Raw genomic sequence first — 20,531 nt, forward strand, 5'->3', positions numbered from 1 at the left:
TCTATCAAAAGAGATAAATTATATTTAGTAAAATGTATGTTTGTTAAGTAAAAAGTGAAAAATATTAATGGTATTTAAAGATAAAAAAAGGAAATCTCAAATTCTAACTTAATTTTTATAAAAAATTAAAAGTATTAACTAATAAGATAATTATTTAGATATGATTATGGATATTTTTTGAATATTTGGCACATTAATTTATGAGGATTTTTGATAAATTGTTTCTTACTATGATTAATTTATTTTAATTGTCTAATTACTGATTTAAATATTCTTTTAGTTTTGACTTTGTCAATAAAAGAATAAAATTAATAAAATAATATAGTAAAATAAACTGACTATCATCATACCTAATCTTTAAATCTATTAAAAGGTTATTGTGTAATATGTTAACTTGATTCTTATAAAATCTAAACAGAAAATTTTATTTTTTTATTCAATTCTTTTATTATTTAATTTTTTTCTTCATTATTAATATTTTTAATAATTTAATTTATTAATAAAATTGAAAAACTAATTTTTTAGAACAAATATTGATAATCAATCTAAAATGGCTTAAAGAAGAATTTATTTCTTGTTAGTACTTTTTGTATTATGCATACTCATCTAAACTGAAGCATAGTCAATTAAAATTCCTTTAAGGTTCAAAGATAATAAACTAGTTTTATCTACAGCTTTCGGTAAAAATTAGTGCTAAATAGATGCTGAAATTCAATTCAACTTATGCACAAGTATTATATCTAAATTATCAGATAATTAATCCACTGATAATTGTGGTTCTGAAAGCACAGGTGAAATTGATTTACTCACTGGAGATAACATATATGTTGCCCCTTTTGATTTAAATGGGCTTAAAACAAGTCTCACCTTCAATATCCCAAGTCCTGATTAAACTTTAAATTATGGATTAAAAAGTTTGTGTTTCGGTTTTGGTTCATACTAATTATAATCAGTACTCAGAAATTTGTTTAACTAAGGCTAAATAAAATAACCTATAGCTTATTTGTATCTTGATAATGTTCTTTAAAATCAAAAAAAAGGAGATGTTACTGGCTTTATCGAACTAGGAGAGCTTTACTAACCTAAGATTTAAAAGAGCGATTACTTAAAATATTTAATAAGTGGCAACCGAGGATCATATTATTCTATTAAAAATGTGTTATAATTTTAATTCTTAGGATAAACTTTTAATCTCTCAACAAACCAATCGCATTTTAACTTTAACTCTCCATATTACAGCTTCAGCACAGAAGTTATTTAGCAAATTTTGAAAACTTTTAAGAAAAAAGATATTTAGTATAAAATCAAGGCTAATCCTTAAAAACAGTCAAGTGATAAATCTATGTATATTGTACCATATATTGATTAGATGGATGATATTTAGGTTATTTTTACTTAAGAATCTACTGAATATTCTTACACCATTTCCATATCACCAGAAACATTTTCTAGAAAAATTGAAAATGATGACTATGAGTTACTATTTGAGGAAGTAGATTCTGGAATTGATTTCCGTTTTGGAAACACTATCTTCTAGTCATATTATTTTGGATTCAATCAGCTTGACAATAAAATATAAGTGGCTAAAAGAGGTAAGTAGAAAATAATTTCGATTTGAAAAAAATTAAGTATCAGTAGTTACTAACTAATTCTTTTACAAATAGAAAGAATAATTAATTATTTTCAAATTATTTTATGTCATTATATATTTTATAAGATTAAATATACCTTAAATTCGTGTTTTCATGTATATAGGTTTTTATTTTTTTTAAAAGTAAATCTTTAAAGTGCTATCTTTTGTATGGTTTATTGTAAACTTTTTCAGTTTTTATTAACTCATATAAACATTATTTAAAAAGGATTTTTAATTTCTTTTATATGAAAAACTAAAAAAAAAGTTAAAACTCTATTTTTTCAATTACAAGATTTCTAGTTTACAAAAATAAAATAAACTCAATAACTTACTTAAGCTGATATAATAATTAAAAAACTATCAGAAATGTACAAGAAATCTGATAAGAAAAAAATTAATTCAAAAAGAAAGCTTCAAGCTTTGTTATAATTTATTAGATAATTAAAACAATTACTAAATAGCAAATAAAAAAAATAAATGAAATTACTTTTTCATTAGAGAGCTGCACTTATACTTTTTGCAATATTTTTAAGCTTTGCTTCTCTAAAATGCTAAACTTTAACAATACCATTGAAACTAAAAGATTAAAACCTAATTATCTAGACAACCTATGGTTCAAAGCATTGCAAAATTGAAGCAGCTGCGGTTTTTACAAAATGCTCTACAGTTATCTCTATAGAATAAATGGACGAATAAAACTAATCTGAAAACTGTGGTTCATTCCAAACAGGTAGTACTGCCTTAGGAATTCCTATTTTTATCAGCTTATTTTATATGTCAAATGTTTAATCTTATATTCATTTCTAAGTACCTGACAAGAAGTAATATTTAGACTTTGGGAAAAAAGAATTATGCTTCGGTTATAACTCTTTCGATTTTGCAAACTCAGTTATCAGAGATTTATACGATTTTGGATAAATAGATTAACCTGTAACCTTCTTAACTTTAAATAAAGTACTCTAAAATTAAAATACAGATGAAATTATTGGATAAATTGACATAGGATAACCAAATATGCTTTCAATAAGAGACGGAGAACAGCTTGCAATTTTGAAATCGGTGATTAATAAAAATTTTTATTTTGCAGTAGCCAGCAATTAAAAAATTTAATTTTTAGGATCGCCTGTTAAGCTATCAACAGAAAATGTTTCCTTCAAATTTAATTCCCCTTATTATGCTATAAGCTCAGAGACATATTTTTACATAGTAAAGCAATTAAAAGAAAACAAAATAGATTACCTAATAGAAAAAAGATAAATAAGAAATAAAGAGGTTTAAGATTCCTAAATGATTAGTGTATCAGACATTACAAAGTTAAGTGATATCTAAGTAGAATTAATCAAAGAAGAAGACAACACTACTTTCACAGTAATTATTAAACCTTCATAGTATACAAGAAAACTAGATGTTAATAAATATGAATTGCTATTTGATACTTACTTAGGAGTAATTGACTTCTCTTTAGGAAACACTATCTTTGAAACATATTATATAGGATTTAACTAAGCAAATGGCAAAGTACTTATAGCTGAAAGATCAATATAAAATATACATCAATAACATGTTTGAGTCATTAAATATTATATTTTTTTATTTAAATTTAAACTGTCATCACATTTTTATATTGCAAATTTTTTAAAAATAAAAATATAAAGAAAATTTTAAAAAGTTTTTTAAATAAAATTAGTAGTTAAATAGTATTTTTCTATTTTTAATAAATAAAAAACAAAATAATTCTATATAAACTAAAAATTAAATTAATTAAAGCGATGAATAGCATAACATTAAAACTGTTAAAAAACTATAATTACTTTTTATATTTTAGATAAGAAAATTAAATTTTAATCTTATTTAAATTTATTGTTATTAAATATTAGTTTATTTTTGTTTATTTAAATTAAATGAGTTTCTAATTTTTATAAAATTTATTTCATTTATTAAATTATATTTATAATTTGTCTGTTTTTTAATTTACTTTTATTAAAAAATTTAAGTATAAAATTTTTAGATATATAAAATGATAAAATTAGAAATATTTTTAAGATACCATGCATTCTCATTAATTAAGGCCAACTTATATTAAGGCCATTTTAAGAGAATTTTTAAATATGGCCAATTTTTGAGAAAAAACATTTTTTGTCAACTGGCCTTAATTAATGAGAATGCACGGTATATTAAAATTTAAATCAATTTTGATTTAATTTGAATAGTTTTTAAAAAAATTTTAGTTTTTTACACATTAATTTTAAAAAATATCTTACTTTATTTGATATATAGTAATTTTTCTTTAAAGTTCAACAAAAATTAAATATTCAAAATTTTAACAGAATTTAAATAAGTATCATGTCTCACTCGTTCTAGATAATTTAAAATCAATATGAATTTGTTAAATCTAATAATTTAAATGATATTTTATTACAATTATCAATTTTATTTCCAAAATATTTTATTTTATATTTATAATTTGAATTTTCCCTTCACATTATTTAGTTTTTATTGTTTTTAATAATTTTTATTGGAAAAATAATTATTTTATCTTTGAGAAAATTTATTAAATTTGAAAAGATATCTTTTTTTGAAATATTTAATAATTGATTTTTTATAATTGATTATAATTATTTATTACTATTGATAAATAATTTATTAAAAGATTTACGAAAGCCAAATTTTAATAATTGTTGATTAAACTAAGCTTTATAAAATAGTTTCTGCTTTCTATTTACATGTTTTTGATTAAATAATTAAATGCAATCCTATTACACTTATCATATAGATTCCTCAAAGTTTTTATTTCTTTTATACATAAAAAATTTAAATCTCCTCTACATTCTACATGTAATTTAACTTATAATACTTTAGCATTTAATAATTTAATATCTAAAAAATAATTTATTTTTCTTTAAGAAAATTTATTAAGTTTAAAAAGATTACTTTTTTTAGATGTTTACTTATTAGTTTTATATTAATTGGTTTGAATTATGATTAATGTTTGCTAAAAAGATCCAAAAGTTTTTATGCTAGCTGAATTCATTTAATATATATTTTTCAATTTGAAATAGTTTAAAAAAGAATTTTATTTTTTAATTTAAGTAAGTTTTATAAAATTTATTCTGATTTGTATTTATTTTATTTTTTGAAAAAATTTTTTTGGTAGAAGTTAAATCTACTTAATAGTTATTTTATTAATTATTGATAGAACTCAAATATTAAGCAATAACTAACTTTCAATAATGAACATTTAAAAAAACAAAAAATAATCTAAAAATTTTCAAATAAAATATTTTATATTGAAAAATAATTTTGGTTATTTATTTATTTAAAGATTATTTATTTATATATTAATTAATTCTATTAAACTAGAAGAGTTTACAAGATATATCATCTTAGTTATTAAGAAATTAAATGTTCAAAACAATTAATCTTATTTATATTTTTTGAAAATTTTATTTTAATTTAAAGGAGATACGAATATCTATTTATTTTCGTGTTTTAATTTTAAATGTAAAAAGTATAAAAAAATCAGCAGTTTAGAATTAAAATATGAATTAGGGCTTCTTATAACAAGATTTCTATTATTAATTAATTAATAATAGGTTATTTTTATATGTTTAATTGTTTAACTACCCTTAAATATACAATAGAATAAATTAGCTTAAAACAATTTGGTTAAAATTGAATACTTTGACAGTATTGTTAATAAATGATTAATAGCAAGAGTAACTGATTTTTTTGAAATTTTACTTAATTAATTTGATGTGGAATAAATAATATATTTGCAATTTAAAGATTTTTAAAATAATATTTTACAAATAGCAGAATAAAGAACATAAGAAAAATTAGAAACTGAGAAAAATATTTTAAAATATTAATTAGACGATTAATTACGATGGCTAAATTCTTTCATGTAGAGGGCTATGAAGAATGATTATTTATATTGTATTCGACAATGGTCCAAATTAATATGGAAGAATGAAGAAGTGCGAAATTATGATGAATAGGCTGGAAAGAAGAAAAAGAAGACAAGGAAAGAAAGAAGATAAAAAATATTGAAGATAGATAGAGCCAAAGAAAATAGTCTTTGATAAATAAGACAAAAAAGAAGCAAAACAAATAGAAAGGAAATTTTAAGAGGAAGATAAAATTAAGAATTAAAATAAATATTAAAAGATAAACAAAAGTAAAAAGAAAAGAAAACATAAAATGTCCTTCGTTATCGAAAAAGAATCTGACTTCAAGTACATCCATCGTATCCTCAACACCAACATCGATGGTAAAAGAATCACCCCTATTGCCTTAACCGGTATTAGAGGTATCGGCAGAAGATTCGCTTACATCATCTGCAAGGTTTTGAAGATCGATCCCAACGCCAGAGCTGGTTTATTAACCGAAGATTAATGCAACAAGATTACCGATCTCATCGCTGATCCCGAAGCTCACGGTATCCCCACCTGGTTGCTCAACAGAATTAATGATTTCAAGGATGGTAAAAACTACCAAATGGCTTCTAACACCTTAGATACCAAGATGAGAGAAGATCTTGAAAGACTCAAGAAAATTAAGTCTCACAGAGGTCTTAGACATTTCTGGGGTCTCAAGGTTAGAGGTCAACACACCAAGACCAGTGGTAGACACGGTGTCGTTTGCGGTGTTGTCAGAAAGAACAAATGAGAAATCTAATAATTATTGTAAAAAATATAAAAAGTTAAGTTTATGGTCGCATAAAGGCTATATTAATTCATATTAGGTTACTATTAATAAAGACCATAATAGGTATATAAGTCGAAAATAATTACTAGCTTTAATATGTTTATATAGGATTATTTATCTTCATATACTTTATTTAAACTATTCCTTTTTAAATTCATAATCTTTTAAACTGCACTCACCTTAATCTCACCTTTCCTTATAGTTTTACATTTAAGTTTTAGCAAGCAGCCAACCAAATAAATAAATTTTCAGATATTCAAATCAATCAATAAACTCCTCCTTGCTTGATTAATTAAAGAAATAAAGAACTAATTGAATGAATGAATGATTGACTCGCAATTAAATTAATTTAGTCAAAAATACCTATTAAAATTAATATATCTATCTGCAAATCCTTTAGCAATAAGAATATGTTATAAAATTAGGGAAGTATTCAATTCAATTTAAAAAGTCAGAAACAAAGCAAGAAATTAAATAAATTAATTATTAAATATTCTTAGATTGCACAAAATAATTTTCAAGCAAGTGCTTCATCAAATTAGTAGCAAATAGATTCCAATTACAAACAAGGAAGGATTCATTCATTAATACCAAAAAAAACAATATTTCAAAAATTCATATGCAGATTGAAAATATTTTGAAAATTCTCAAACAAAAAACGATATTTTTCGTATCTTTTGCATCAAAACATTTTACAGTTTTATTAATTGAGTAGATCAACAAATTTTTTAATTGCGTTTCAACAAAAATAAGAATTTTGCAGTGGTATTTGATTTTTTTTTTTTGAAAAGTTGAAAAAAATAGTTTTTACACTTATTTACTTTTACTTGATTCGAATATGTGTATGATTCATTCTCTATATTTTGATAATAAATTTTGAAAAATATAATAATAAACATTAATAAACAAAATTATATTTTGATAAAAGAGGAGAATAAATCAAAAAACTTTTGTTGATTGCTTGAGAATTATATATATATATATAAATAGACCATACTATTTTCTTAATAATTTACATTATCATTCTTAATACATTTTATAAAAATTCAACAAAATAAAATAAAAAACACAAATTTTCTCTATCTTTCTGCTAAATTTTAATTTTTAACTTGCTATAAATTTGTTTGATATCTACATCTTAAAAGATATTATTATAAAAACTCATTTAAATAAGAAGATTTATTTAATCTTCCATATATTAAAATATAAATACATTTATTTTTAATCTTAAAAAATTTTTTTATTTTATTAATATAATTTTATCTGAAAAAACTCATATATATACCTTGTTAAATAATTCTTAGGATAAATAATTAACTTCAATTAAATAATGTTAAAATCATAAATTTCAATTAAATATGCTTAAAGTTTGAGCTAATACTTTAAATTTGTATTTGATCAAGAATTAATTTTTATGATTAAAGTAAAATAAATAAATACATGTAATCTATATACAAACACATTATTAAAGCATTAACATTAATTTTTTTTGGGAAATTTATTCAATTTATATAATAAATAAAATTAATTTGTTAAATGGTATATATAGATTTGTTATTTTTAATTACCATATCTTAAATATAATTTTTTGTTTATGAAAATTTTTAGAAATATTATTCTCAAATAATTTTTATAATTTTTGTAAATAGGCGAAATAAAAAAATAAATATAATTATTTATTTGAAAATAAATTTATAAATAATTTCATTGATTTACTATTAAAAATGGAAAATTAAGATATTTTCAGCTGCTTAAAAATGGTATAAAACTCCTTAAATTATAGTTTAATTGAGAATTTATAAAAATTGCAAGACAATAAAATAGAATAAAATTTTGAGAGTTAATTGTGCTTCATTGAAACTTTCAAAGAATAAATTATTAATGAAATATGTTAAGTTACAAATCTTTTAATATGTAAGCTTCAAAGCCCTAAAAAATCAAATAAAAATGAGCAACTTAAAAGTATTTTTTTTGTTTTTTAACTAAACTAACAAATTAAATAAAATAGGCATAAAATAGGATTAGTAAAATTAAGAATAAGTATAGACTAAATAATGTGTTCACACCTTAAGTAAGCCATAAGAATAACCTGAATAATAATAAGTGATTTTACTCTCATGTGAAGAGGAAGATTAAAGTGAATATGATATAAAAACACATCAAAAAAAAAGGAAAGATATTATTTTAAAAAGAGAAAATATTTAAAAGACAATCTATCAACAATTTTTAAATTCTTATGATCCCATCAAAAGAAACAAAAGTTAAATAATTTATTATATATCTGAATAGACTGGATGGTCAGTATCTACAATATAAAATATCATCAGAAAATTTGAATTTAAAAAAGTTAATCCAATAATCTACAAAAATCAGACCAAAATTTTAGAATTTATGCAAAAATCATAAGAACAAGGATAACTGGGAAAGAGAAAGTCTTTATAAAATAATGATTAAGATTGTGATTTAAACTATTTGGACTCAACAGGCGAAAAAACTTCTAAATTATTAAATTCAGGATATTCTATCACTCTGTAAAATTAATTAACTGTTTTGTATTAAAATAAATAATATTTAATATTAATTTTAAACACTAAATTATTAAAAGGTAAACCAAAAAAATAATAAAATAAGAATACATTGAAAAAAGTAGGCTTATCGACACTTAACAATGATTGTAAGCAAAATATTTTAAAAAACTTAAAGAATTATTTAAATTATTTATTTATTTAGTTGTTGCATATATTATGAGTGTGCATTTATAAATTTTTATATAAAAATGTTAGAAAATATTATTTATTAACTAACTAACAAAATAACAAATTAATTAATTTACTCTTTTAATATAAATTTTATTGATATTGTAAACTTGTTTGATTGTCAAATAATAAACTAAAATGAAATTTTATTATACTTAGTTAGATTCACTATTTTTTCTATTAATTATTAATTCTTTTTTAAATCTTTTTTCAATATAATTCGAAATATTTCTTTTTTAATTTAGGTCTGTAAGATAGTGGAAGAGATCTAACTCTCGATAGATCTAAAACCATGCTTTTTAAGGCATCATCACACAAATCTTTAAACTTACTAAGCTCTTCATAAAAGTGGATTTCGTTTTAATTATCTCCCCTTTCAGGCCATAAAAATACCAAAAGCTTCAATTCTTGGCCTACATCAACAAACAAATCTCTTTTATGATCTATAACTACGATTTTACAATTATCTGTTGTGATAGTATGAGGCCTTATGAATTAGTTTTTTTCTTCTATTATACCTGATGTTATTTAATGTTTTCTCAATACAGGGAATCGAAACTTTTTAGGGATTAATTCTATGTCTTCTTACTCATTAACCACATCCCATTGCTTTAGTTTATCTCTTATAGTCATTTTCGGATTTTTAAAGCAAAAATTATAAAATTTTTCATCTTTTAGAAGATTTTCTTTTAAAAAATTTTCTATTTTTTCACGAGGTTGAATATCAATTTTTTGAATAAGTTGACAATTGAATCCATTATGAGTAATATTGCAATTCACTATTTTTTTTTCTGCTTTATAAGGTCTTTATTTTTCATCATCATCATCATCATCTTCTTAGTTATTTTTATTAAAGTTACTTTTTTGAGAATTTTAGTTTTCTTTTTCAAATTAACTGTTTTCTTTTTCTAGGAATTCTGTAATTGACTGCTACCACATTCTAATTTATTTGGTAAAAGAATATTTATATTAAAAAAAAAATCTATATAGAAATCTACTGCTTCATTTAATTTTCTGTCTCAGAAATAACTTTATTTTTTTCTATTTTTTGATTCTTTGCTACACTTTGTCTTGCTCTTCTTTAAGGTATGCTTGATTACTCATTATTATTTGTTGAATTCATTCTACTGTTTATAATGGTTTAATTTTTTCTGACATTATTAACAAAAGTTTGTTCATCTTTAATGCAAACCTAGTTTGTTTATCATTTAAAAAAATTATTTTAGATAAAAAAGTTGTGATAATAAACACTAATTAAAACATACGAAGTCACCATTTTCTGCTACTACAAAAGAAATGATGTTATTCTCTAAATGAGTAGATGAGGCATTATGAGCATCAAATATGAGATTGTCTTGCATAACAAAATCGTAACTTTTCAGTTAAGCATTCTTTTACCATTGAAGTGTTGAAGCAGTGTGATAATTATACGATTTTATCAGTTTTAAATCTTAATCTTTGTGACTATAAATTATTTTGAAGTTTACACTCATTATTTTGCACTCTCCTGAGTTGGGCCAGTTAAAAAATCTCATTTTATCATTTGCAGTTTATAATTTATTGATTTCTGCCACTTGCTAAATTTTTTTGAATATCCTCTATGCCTATTATTAAGGTGTTTCTTTTTCATCATCTGAGTAGATAGCGCTGATATCGCATTAGAATTCAGGCTTTTTTGAATTATTCTAAACATATGGTTGCATTTCTCTTGAAAGATCAAAAGACAAATCATCGTTTCTTTTAAGATTTTGTTTGCTTTGCTTTTATTCAGTTTATTATTTAATATTTTGCTGATTATTATTCTTAAAATTGCTTAAAGAAGCCCTTTATTGCTGCAGCTAAGGTGGCTTTTAGGGACTATCTTTTTGTAAAAGTGAATCTTATTATATTGGTTTTAATGGAGATGCATTCACATGAAGAGAGTCCTAAAGTTTTTATTTTTTAGAGTCTTTTATAATGGCTTATTCTTCGATTTACATCAAAGTTAAATTTTTTTCACCAGGTTTTAATGGCGATGTCAATTTAGGGTTATTTTCTAGTTATTCATTGTTTGCAATGAAAAAATTCATTTTATCTTATTCATCATTTTATTACTTTTTTTATTTTTCTAATTCTTGATGCTCCTTTTCAAGCTATTCTTAGTTCTTCACTTCTAAAGCATCCTATGACTTAACACCATTTTGGCCTTTCTTATTCTTATCACCCTTTTTATTTTTAGAAGATCCACCACCCATTCCTCTTTCAACTTAAATCTATCTATCAATATATAAATCAATGATAATAATAAAATTTAGCTAAATGGAATTAAATTTTTTTATAAAATTATAATGCTTAATATCCTAATAAAATCAATCAATTCTAGATTATCTAATACCACCAAAAATTAAAATATTAATTTGCATATGTTGTATCGTACTATTAATTACAAATAATTTAAACACCACTCAACCAAGACTAAGTTATTTGTTTTATAAAAAAATATTTTTTTATTTCATTTTATTTATTGTCTTTGAAGTTTAAATATTATAGATTCATTCATATATTTAATTATCATTTTTATAGGTAGTTATTATTGATGTTACCTGCCAACCTACTTAAGGAATAACAGCAAAGTAAATGATTTTATTTGTTGAAGTCTTAGAAGAAAGTAAGAAGAAAAAATTAGGTTAGAAAACTAGCTTTTATTTTACTAACATGCATTATAAATTTAATGTAAAATTATAGTAGATTTAAACATTAGAATTATTGCAATTTGAAAATTTTAATTATGGATCAATAAAATTAAGAAGAAAAATTGAATTGGAATAAATATTAAGAAAGAAATACATTAAAAACAAAATACTATTAATCCTGTTAAATAATAATAACACTTAAAAGGGAATCACTTGTCAAACAAATAAAAACGGAAAGATGAATCCTTAAGTAAATTCATTTTCTTAGTATTATTTTAAATATAATTTAATGAAAGTATTGGAAATAGCATTTTTTGCAATTCTGCAAAAATTTAATCCATTATCGCTTCATTTCATAGCAAGAACACCCAAATTTAAACACAAATTGTCTCTCAATTATTTAGTAATTTTTCAAATTTTAACAAATAGAATTAATATTAACCTGGATATCAATATCAAATGAACTAACAATTTTCCTAGCCAACAATTTAAAGAGGAGATTCAAGATATGGTAACAATTTCTCTTTTTTCTCTAATTTTTAAACTGTTTTCTTTACTGTTCAATGAAAAGTCACTTAAATATGATGCAATAATATCTTTTTCTTACTTATAATTGTTATTTACTCTTAATCAAAAAATTTTCTAATAATATTTCGGATTTAAAAACTAGGAAATCCACCAATTCCACCTTTAAATGAGAATTCTATGAGTTAATACGATAGGAACGATAGAGCTTAGGCACCTCCTTCTCCTACTCATTCCGTATCAGAAAGCCAAAGAGAATCCAATATTACCCATAGTGCTATTAAATAAGGTAATTTGTTATCAGAAATCTAAATTTTAAACCCTCCAACTTAATTTTTACCAAATTTACCATGATGTAAACAGTAGCGTTGAAGAGTTAAGTAATAAAATGAATTATTATTCTTTTTTTACCATTTTTTCCTCTAAATTTTGGAAATTTTTGATAGTAATTTTTCACAAATTAAGAATTTATTTATTTTAAAACCATTAAAATGTGTTTAAAACATGACAAAAATATAAAAGAAACTGTACAAAAGGATCAGAAAGATGCTAATAAGTAGAAACCTAGTGAACTAAACACTGATAAGCTCAAGATGAATGATAAAAAAATATGGGCAAAAGATACTTTCAAGATAATTACAAAAATTCACTATGGAAAAAAACAATTCGTCTTTGAAATTTAGGATTTGACTGCTTTCAACCAGTAAAAAGATGCCGCTAATGCCTCTTAAGCTTAAGATATACCTGATATTGATACAGAGTACAAATTGAAGAAAAAATTAGAGCTTCCCTTCAAAGATATAGAAAAACTATCTTTTATAAAGTAAAGATAGGAGATAACAATTGGTAATTTATGAATAAATGATTAAACATTGTTAAAGTTTAAATTATGGTTAACACTATATATAATTAACTGATTTCTTTTAGTGGCCAACCTAATTTTCTAAATATTTTATAATAGCTAGTTCAAATTATTCTATTTAATAAACTAAAACTAATTCAAGCAAAAATGATTAAAAATTTTTCATTTAATCAATAGAAACAACATACGATAAAATCAAATAGTGTCAAGAACCAAAGAAGAAAGGAAATGATTCAAAAAAGACAACTCAATGGGTAGAAAATAGTTTTCTAAGTAAACATATTAAATTTATTATTTTTTAACCAAGCTAAAATAGTTTCTTTTATTTGGATAAATTAAATAAAAAATGAATTATCTTTAACTTTTTATAATCAATTAAGCTAAAAATTAAAAACTTTTTAATTACTTATGAAAAAAAAAAATATAAAAATTAAATAAATTGTTCTATTATTTAATATATAATATTAGAAATCTTTTATTTTTATTTTGAAAATCATAATAAATAAAACCATTTTAGTTTAGCTTAAAATAGAAATATATCAAAAAGAAAACTTAAAAATTGAGTTCACAAAATAACTTTAAAAGTCAAAAATTTTATTTTTAATTTATTCTTAAAAAAAAAAAAATCAATGCTTAATATTTTTAAAAAAATAATAAAAGGATTTAAAATTAATTTTATATAAAATAAAATTTTAAATCACCTTAATAAAAAATAAAAAATGAAAAATATTTTTGTTGTTTTTAAAATAATTTTAAAAAATTCTAAAAACAATTTAATTTGAAAAATAGAAATAATATAAAAAATAATTTTAAACTTTAAAATTTAATCTGTTAAAATTTAGAACTCTAACACTAAAAATATGCCTAAAATTTACAAATTAATTTTAAAAAAACTATTAAGTTGCAAGATTTTTTATGCATGATTTGGCTTTTGAATTTGGATATTTTTAAATTAATTTAAATCTTAGAAATTCTTATTTAATTAAATTTATAAACTTAAAATCTATATCTTATCATTATATATTAAATTTATTTGTAAAAAATAAGTGCAAGATGACAATGTCACTCCTTTATTTGGACCAAAAGAATAAATTATTATTGAATCAGTTTATCCTAAAGACACTTTAACAAAATCTGGTAGTGGGAGAATGAGCCACCTTTAAAAGATTTAACAATGGGTTGATGTGGTAATATATTTAATTAATATAAATATTTGGAGTTTGATAATTTTATTTACTAATACACAAGACAAATCTTTACATAGACGGAGAGCGTTTCCATAGAAACACAGGCGAATAAGCTCCCTAAAAAGGTAAAATAAAATTCTTAAAAATATTTGGGTTTCGAGCTTCAAAGGGAGATAAGGATGTTTTAAACGAATATCTTTCTAATTTTTATATTTAAAAATTTTTGAAAGATTTTTTTTTCTTTCTGGATTAATTTCAATCAATGACATGATTGATGATTATTTTCTTCGTCTTCTTCTTTTTCTATATTAATTTTAGAAAGAAAAGATTATAAGAACTTCCCAAATTCTAATTCAATCTTCTCTAAATAATTCGAAGAGATGCAAAAAAAAATAATAGCATTCTTATAAATTAATATTGAACTTTGAATTTAAATCAGAATTAATAAATATTTGTTGTAAGATGAAAAACTTGAATTTAACTTTTGATTACTAAAAATAAACTGAAATAAAAAGTGAATAAAATAAAAATGGCAGAAATTGGTTTTCATAAAATTGAATTCCTTAAAAGATCAGTCCAACATCTAGTAGAACAAAATGGAAAAAAAAATAAATAAATAAAATAAAAATAAATAAAAATCGGATAGGAAAAAACAATAAGTGAGAAAAGAGGCAAACAAAAGACATATATTAATTAATGCAGGAATAATAATTTGGCAAATAAATTTAATGAGACAATAATAAAAAATTAAGAAAGAGAAGGAGAAAAGGAGGAAAAATCAAACAAATTTTAAATAAAAAATATGTTGATTATCGATCGACTGCCAATTTCCTCTAAAAACAATATAATCAGAGAGAAAAATATCAAGTCAGATGATTTTGCAATTTTTGAAAGCCTAAAAACTAAAAAAAAAGAAAGATAAAGAAAAATAAAGAAGAAGATTAAGCAAGTATTAAAGATTAATATGAGAGAGAAAAAAAAGCAAAAAAGATTATTTATTAATTATCAAATGTGAAAAATTATCAGCTGCATTTATTTATCAATGCAAATAAATTAAGTCAATCAGTCAGTCAATCAATCAATAATAATTGATAAAAAGAAGGAAAAACTATTGTTAAAGAAAGAGAGAGAGAGAGACAAACAAAAAACAAGTAAAAGGTCATTAAAATGAAATTAATTAATTAATGAATATGCCAAAGCTTAAAAGGACATCAAGAAAATCAAAGGAAAAAAGAATGAGAGAAAAAAATATTTAGTAAAATCAAAACTATGATATGACATAAAGAAAAAGAAGAAAATTCATCAAACAACAAAAAGACAATCAAATATATAAACAAGCAAACAAAAAACAAATAAACAATCAGACTATCAAGCAAGCAAATAAGCAAACAAACAAACAAATAATAAATTAAATAGATAGATAGAAAGAAAGAAAGACTTCGATTGATTTTATTTAGATTGTATGCCATTTAAAAGAAAACAAAACGAAAAGAAACAAAAAATAATTAAAAAAAAATCAAAGATTTTTGTATAGTATTTATAAATTAGATTAAAGGAAGAAACAACATCTATCAAAACACATCAAACTTAATCCCAAAGCCTTTACTTTCCCCTACTCCTACCCTTAGTTCCCAAGCAAATCAGACTACTACATTTTTAATTAGAGTCTGAAGCTCAAACCCAACAACATTTTCAAGCATTACCATCTTCAACCAATTTACTATTTTCAAATTAGATACCTTTACAGAGCGAGAAGACCCTCCAAATACAAACACTAATAATACAGGAAATCCAAGCATTAATAATTCACTTCCACCTCCCTAATTACATAGGCAAAACACTTCACAAATACAAAACTAGCATCATTAGAACAGCCAAGTTCAATCTTAGCAATCCCTACCTTAACCAAACTCAATGGCCCCTTAGTACAATCACATGCCTCCCTTGCATAATAATTAAAGTTAATACAATTCAAATCAGACTTAGAGACCTCAAACTAATAACTAATATCCACCAAACAATTATCAGTAAATTTTATCTTTCTTTTCATTTGATAAAAAAATCAAATTATCAAAATTGAATGAGAAAAACAGCAAATCTAAGAAAAAAGCATTGTCTAAATTCATTCTATTTGTAATTATCAAGCCTAAAATTCCATGAAACTAGCATGGCAAACATGCTTTTTAAAGAGCTATTTAAGCTAGAGTCATCAATATAAAGCCTTTTTTAATTTACAATGTCCAAACTTCTCAATTAATTAATTAGTCAATCAATCAATGAATGAATCAAACATTCTTTTTATATATAAAATTTTTTCTCTTCCAAAAATCATATATTGATTTTGATTATATAGGTTATTTGGATTTAATTTTTTTCCTTAGAATTAACATTTAATTAATCAATCAATCAACCCCCTAGCTAGTTAGTGCTTTAATAATTTGATTTCATTATCTATAAAACACGCTTAATGTTAAATTAAGATTTGCAATTAAGCTTTAATTTAAATTATTAAATTAATTTTTGTTTTAATAAATCATCTAATTCTACTTTTAATAGGAATAAATCTTAACCTCCTTAACCCGGCATGCCTCCTATGAAATAGCCTAATGGTATGAATGCTCCTCCTTAGCCTGGGCAATAGAATAAGCATTTGTTAAACTCGAATTTTGTTAAAGAGCAATTCAATTTAAAGGATGGAAGTCAAGAAAATTTCACTTAAGTATTTGACACTTTAAAAGCTAAAGTTACATAAGAGAAAAATCACCCTCTTAATTTTCCTAATCTTCCATAGCCTTAATCTATAGCAGCGATGAGTGGATAGGGTAATGGAATGAATATGATGGGTCCAAATAATTAGATTCCTGGAAATATGAATCCCAATATGCCACACGGATAACCAAATGGTCCTCCATACCAATAAAGAATATAACCTCCATAAATGGGTCGTTAATCCAGCTAAATGGGTAACGGACCACACAACAATTAAAACATCCCTCCTCATTAATATCCAAATATGGGCTAAAATCCTCAAAATTACTATCCCAATTAAAACGGCAATAACAGCAGTGGTCATTATGGATAGTATCCCAATCAAGGCTACCCTAATAATGTAAAGCCAGGCTAATTTAATTAAGGTTAGATGAAATAAATGCCTAATGGTCAAAATATTGGTCAACCACCAAATCAAATGAATAAAAGCATGAAACCCAACGATCCATCTAGACAAAACTCTCAATAGTTCTAGAACTCCCAAGCATATCAAAACGGAGGTTATGTTCCTCAAGGTATTATTTTTTTAAAAATAAAATTTAATTAATTATTAAATATTTTAATTAAATCAAAAAAAAAAATAGGAAATAGCTATGATGATGATCTAATTGATGAAGGATTCCCATAATTAAACAAAGATCAGCTCAATAAAATCAAGGATTACGTTGAATAATAAAGTAATTGATAAATAAAGCAAAAAAATTAAGATTAAATTAAAATTATTTATTTTAAAAACAATAGAAAAAATGAGTGTAGAAATAAAAAAGGAAAAGATTTTAAATAAAATCAAAGAACTTCATTAAGAAGGCATAGAGTTTGTATCCTCAGAAAAGAAAGAAGAGGAGGCTAGTTCCAAGTAATGTTAAAAATTAAATTTTATTTAACTAAAATTATTTGTAAAAATTAGGTCAAGCAAGAAGTTCAAATGTCCCTATTATTTGTGTAAAAAAGAATGCAAAGAAAATTAAATGAATAAACATTTCAAAGAAGCACATCCTGAATTAATACAAGTTGGTTTCGAAATGGATGTTCATGGAAATTATAAATTTGATGATTAAATGTTAGATTACGTCCTCTTAATTTCAGAAATTTATCCTCAACAATATCAAGAATTTCTCAAACAGGTAAATAAAAAAATAAATATTAAATATTTTATATGAAATTAATAAAATTTAATGTTGAAATAGATGAGACCTAACATTAAAAAGAAGAAGGATAAAAAATCAGATAAGGCTGATAAAGCTGAGAAGCCTGAAAAAGTTGAAAAACCAGTTTCAGTCGAGAAAGAAAAGGAAAAGGAAAAAGAAAAAGAGAAAGAGAAAGAAAAAGAAAAGAATGAAAAGAGTGAAAAAAATGATAAAGGCGACAAGGGCGAAAAGAAAAAGAAATCAAAGAAGGCACTAAAAAAAGAAGAAAAAGAAAAATAAAAATTAATGTAGTAGAATTAACAAATTGATTCACTCTAAGCTCAATAATCAAACTCATCTTGAATTAATTGATTGAATTAAAATTAATAAATAGAAACAAATTACTATTAAATTAATTATCAGCTACTCTTAGACTATGTAAAATAAGTAAACCAAATAAATAACAAATAAATTATCAAAAAAACAAATAAATAACGACTTTTCAGAATGAAACAAACAGCTAATTTATCTAGAAACTAATAACTAATCTACACAAAATATAATTAAATAACAACTATTATTATTATAATTTCCATACTAATCAAAAATATTTTCTGATTACACACGTAATCTCTATTTTCCACATAACAATAAATCTTAAAAAGTAATAACCACGAAAATAAATTAATTGATAACTTACATACATACATATGTGAACTAATTTAAAACCTATTAATTTAACTATTAAAATAAATAAAAAAACATAAACGGTAAAGATTTTCTATGAATAATAAAATCAACTAGACCGATTTAAACTACCTACCTACCTAACTAGCTACATTGACAAAATTTTATCTTAATACTTAAAATGCCTAACATAAATAATTATTTATATATTCAAATAAAAAATAAATAGATTTTCTCCTTTAATCTAATCTCATTTAATTCATTTAAAATAGATCATTATAACTTGTTTATTATGTAGTAAATATTATATATTCTATTAATTTATATATATTTTTGCTTTGCTCTATTATTAAAATTCAAAGATCTTACTTATATTTTCTACTTTTATTTTTTTAAAAATTCCTCAAAACATGAGTTTATTCAATTTAATTTTTTTAAGGAAATCTTGAATCCAAAAATTTAACGAATATTTTATTTAAAAACTTCAAATTTAAATTAGATTAATTTTGCGCCAAACATTCAATTAGAAGCTTTTTATTTTAAATTAATTTTTACCTTAAAAATTTTAATATCTTCTAAAAAAAGAAGCAAATTTTATTTAACCCAGTAACTAGTATTAATTTAAAAAAATATTTGTATCATTTTTTATAAAAATAGTAATATTTAAAATCAAATAAAATTTTGAAGCTAATTTCAAAATTTATTTAAATATTTTAAAATCTACTCACTAATTTTCATTAATAAATTATTTAAAAGGGGTTGGGGTTGGGGTTGGGGTTGGGGTTGGGGTTGGGGTTGGGGTTGGGGTTGGGGTTGGGGTTGGGGTTGGGGTTGGGGTTGGGGTTGGGGTTGGGGTTGGGGTTGGGGTTGGGGTTGGGGTTGGGGTTGGGGTTGGGGTTGGGGTTGGGGTTGGGGTTGGGGTTGGGGTTGGGGTTGGGGTTGGGGTTGGGGTTGGGGTTGGGGTTGGGGTTGGGGTTGGGGTTGGGGTTGGGGTTGGGGTTGGGGTTGGGGTTGGGGTTGGGGTTGGGGTTGGGGTTGGGGTTGGGGTTGGGGTTGGGGTTGGGGTTGGGGTTGGGGTTGGGGTTGGGGTTGGGGTTGGGGTTGGGGTTGGGGTTGGGGTTGGGGTTGGGGTTGGGGTTGGGGTTGGGGTTGGGGTTGGGGTTGGGGTTGGGGTTGGGGTTGGGGTTGGGGTTGGGGTTGGGGTTGGGGTTGGGGTTGGGGTTGGGGTTGGGGTTGGGGTTGGGGTTGGGGTTGGGGTTGGGGTTGGGGTTGGGGTTGGGGTTGGGGTTGGGGTTGGGGTTGGGGTTGGGGTTGGGGTTGGGGTTGGGGTTGGGGTTGGGGTTGGGGTTGGGGTTGGGGTTGGGGTTGGGGTTGGGGTTGGGGTTGGGGTTGGGGTTGGGGTTGGGGTTGGGGTTGGGGTTGGGGTTGGGGTTGGGGTTGGGGTTGGGGTTGGGGTTGGGGTTGGGGTTGGGGTTGGGGTTGGGGTTGGGGTTGGGGTTGGGGTTGGGGTTGGGGTTGGGGTTGGGGTTGGGGTTGGGGTTGGGGTTGGGGTTGGGGTTGGGGTTGGGGTTGGGGTTGGGGTTGGGGTTGGGGTTGGGGTTGGGGT

At 24.2% G+C, this 20,531-nt stretch overlaps 6 protein-coding genes across 6 annotated transcripts; 5 read left to right on the forward strand and 1 right to left on the reverse strand. All coding sequences in view use genetic code 6, as the record gives it.

Moving 5' to 3' along the window:
• Window positions 1-517: 517 nt before the first annotated feature.
• On the forward strand, window positions 518-1,618 carry TTHERM_00131140 (transmembrane protein, putative; the record flags this gene model as incomplete). The annotated part of the gene is made up of 1 exon (XM_001019591.2): window positions 518-1,618. The coding sequence occupies exon 1, from the start codon at window positions 551-553 to the stop codon at window positions 1,616-1,618; it is 1,068 nt and encodes a 355-aa protein (XP_001019591.1). The 5' UTR covers window positions 518-550.
• A 699-nt stretch (window positions 1,619-2,317) lies between these two features.
• TTHERM_00131130 (hypothetical protein) lies at window positions 2,318-3,202 on the forward strand (the record flags this gene model as incomplete). Its single annotated transcript, XM_001019590.2, has 1 exon — window positions 2,318-3,202. The coding sequence occupies one exon, from the start codon at window positions 2,318-2,320 to the stop codon at window positions 3,200-3,202; it is 885 nt and encodes a 294-aa protein (XP_001019590.2).
• Window positions 3,203-5,833: 2,631 nt separating this feature from the next.
• On the forward strand, window positions 5,834-6,301 carry TTHERM_00131110 (40S ribosomal protein S18, putative; the record flags this gene model as incomplete). The annotated part of the gene is made up of 1 exon (XM_001019588.3): window positions 5,834-6,301. One exon carries the CDS (start codon window positions 5,834-5,836, stop codon window positions 6,299-6,301), a length of 468 nt encoding a protein of 155 aa, XP_001019588.1.
• A 1,649-nt stretch (window positions 6,302-7,950) lies between these two features.
• TTHERM_00131100 (hypothetical protein) lies at window positions 7,951-9,012 on the forward strand (the record flags this gene model as incomplete). The annotated part of the gene is made up of 3 exons (XM_001019587.3): window positions 7,951-8,302; window positions 8,349-8,871; window positions 8,946-9,012. The coding sequence occupies exons 1-3, from the start codon at window positions 8,065-8,067 to the stop codon at window positions 9,010-9,012; spliced, it is 828 nt and encodes a 275-aa protein (XP_001019587.2). The 5' UTR covers window positions 7,951-8,064.
• A 294-nt stretch (window positions 9,013-9,306) lies between these two features.
• On the reverse strand, window positions 9,307-11,330 carry TTHERM_00131090 (hypothetical protein; the record flags this gene model as incomplete). The annotated part of the gene is made up of 3 exons (XM_001019586.2): window positions 9,307-10,036; window positions 10,095-10,288; window positions 10,362-11,330. 3 exons carry the CDS (start codon window positions 11,328-11,330, stop codon window positions 9,307-9,309), a joined length of 1,893 nt encoding a protein of 630 aa, XP_001019586.2.
• A 587-nt stretch (window positions 11,331-11,917) lies between these two features.
• On the forward strand, window positions 11,918-19,299 carry TTHERM_00131070 (hypothetical protein; the record flags this gene model as incomplete). The annotated part of the gene is made up of 13 exons (XM_001019584.2): window positions 11,918-12,018; window positions 12,198-12,279; window positions 12,439-12,582; window positions 12,816-13,139; window positions 13,333-13,428; window positions 14,203-14,342; window positions 14,404-14,467; window positions 16,078-16,369; window positions 16,899-17,626; window positions 17,696-17,788; window positions 17,853-17,967; window positions 18,019-18,235; window positions 18,299-19,299. Coding segments are annotated over 13 exons (2,697 nt in total), but the record flags the coding sequence as incomplete, so codon positions are not given.
• Window positions 19,300-20,531: the final 1,232 nt, after the last annotated feature.

Source organism: Tetrahymena thermophila, assembly GCF_000189635.1.
Source record: "Tetrahymena thermophila SB210 genomic scaffold scf_8254582, whole genome shotgun sequence".
In the NCBI taxonomy this organism is placed as follows: domain Eukaryota; phylum Ciliophora; class Oligohymenophorea; order Hymenostomatida; family Tetrahymenidae; genus Tetrahymena; species Tetrahymena thermophila.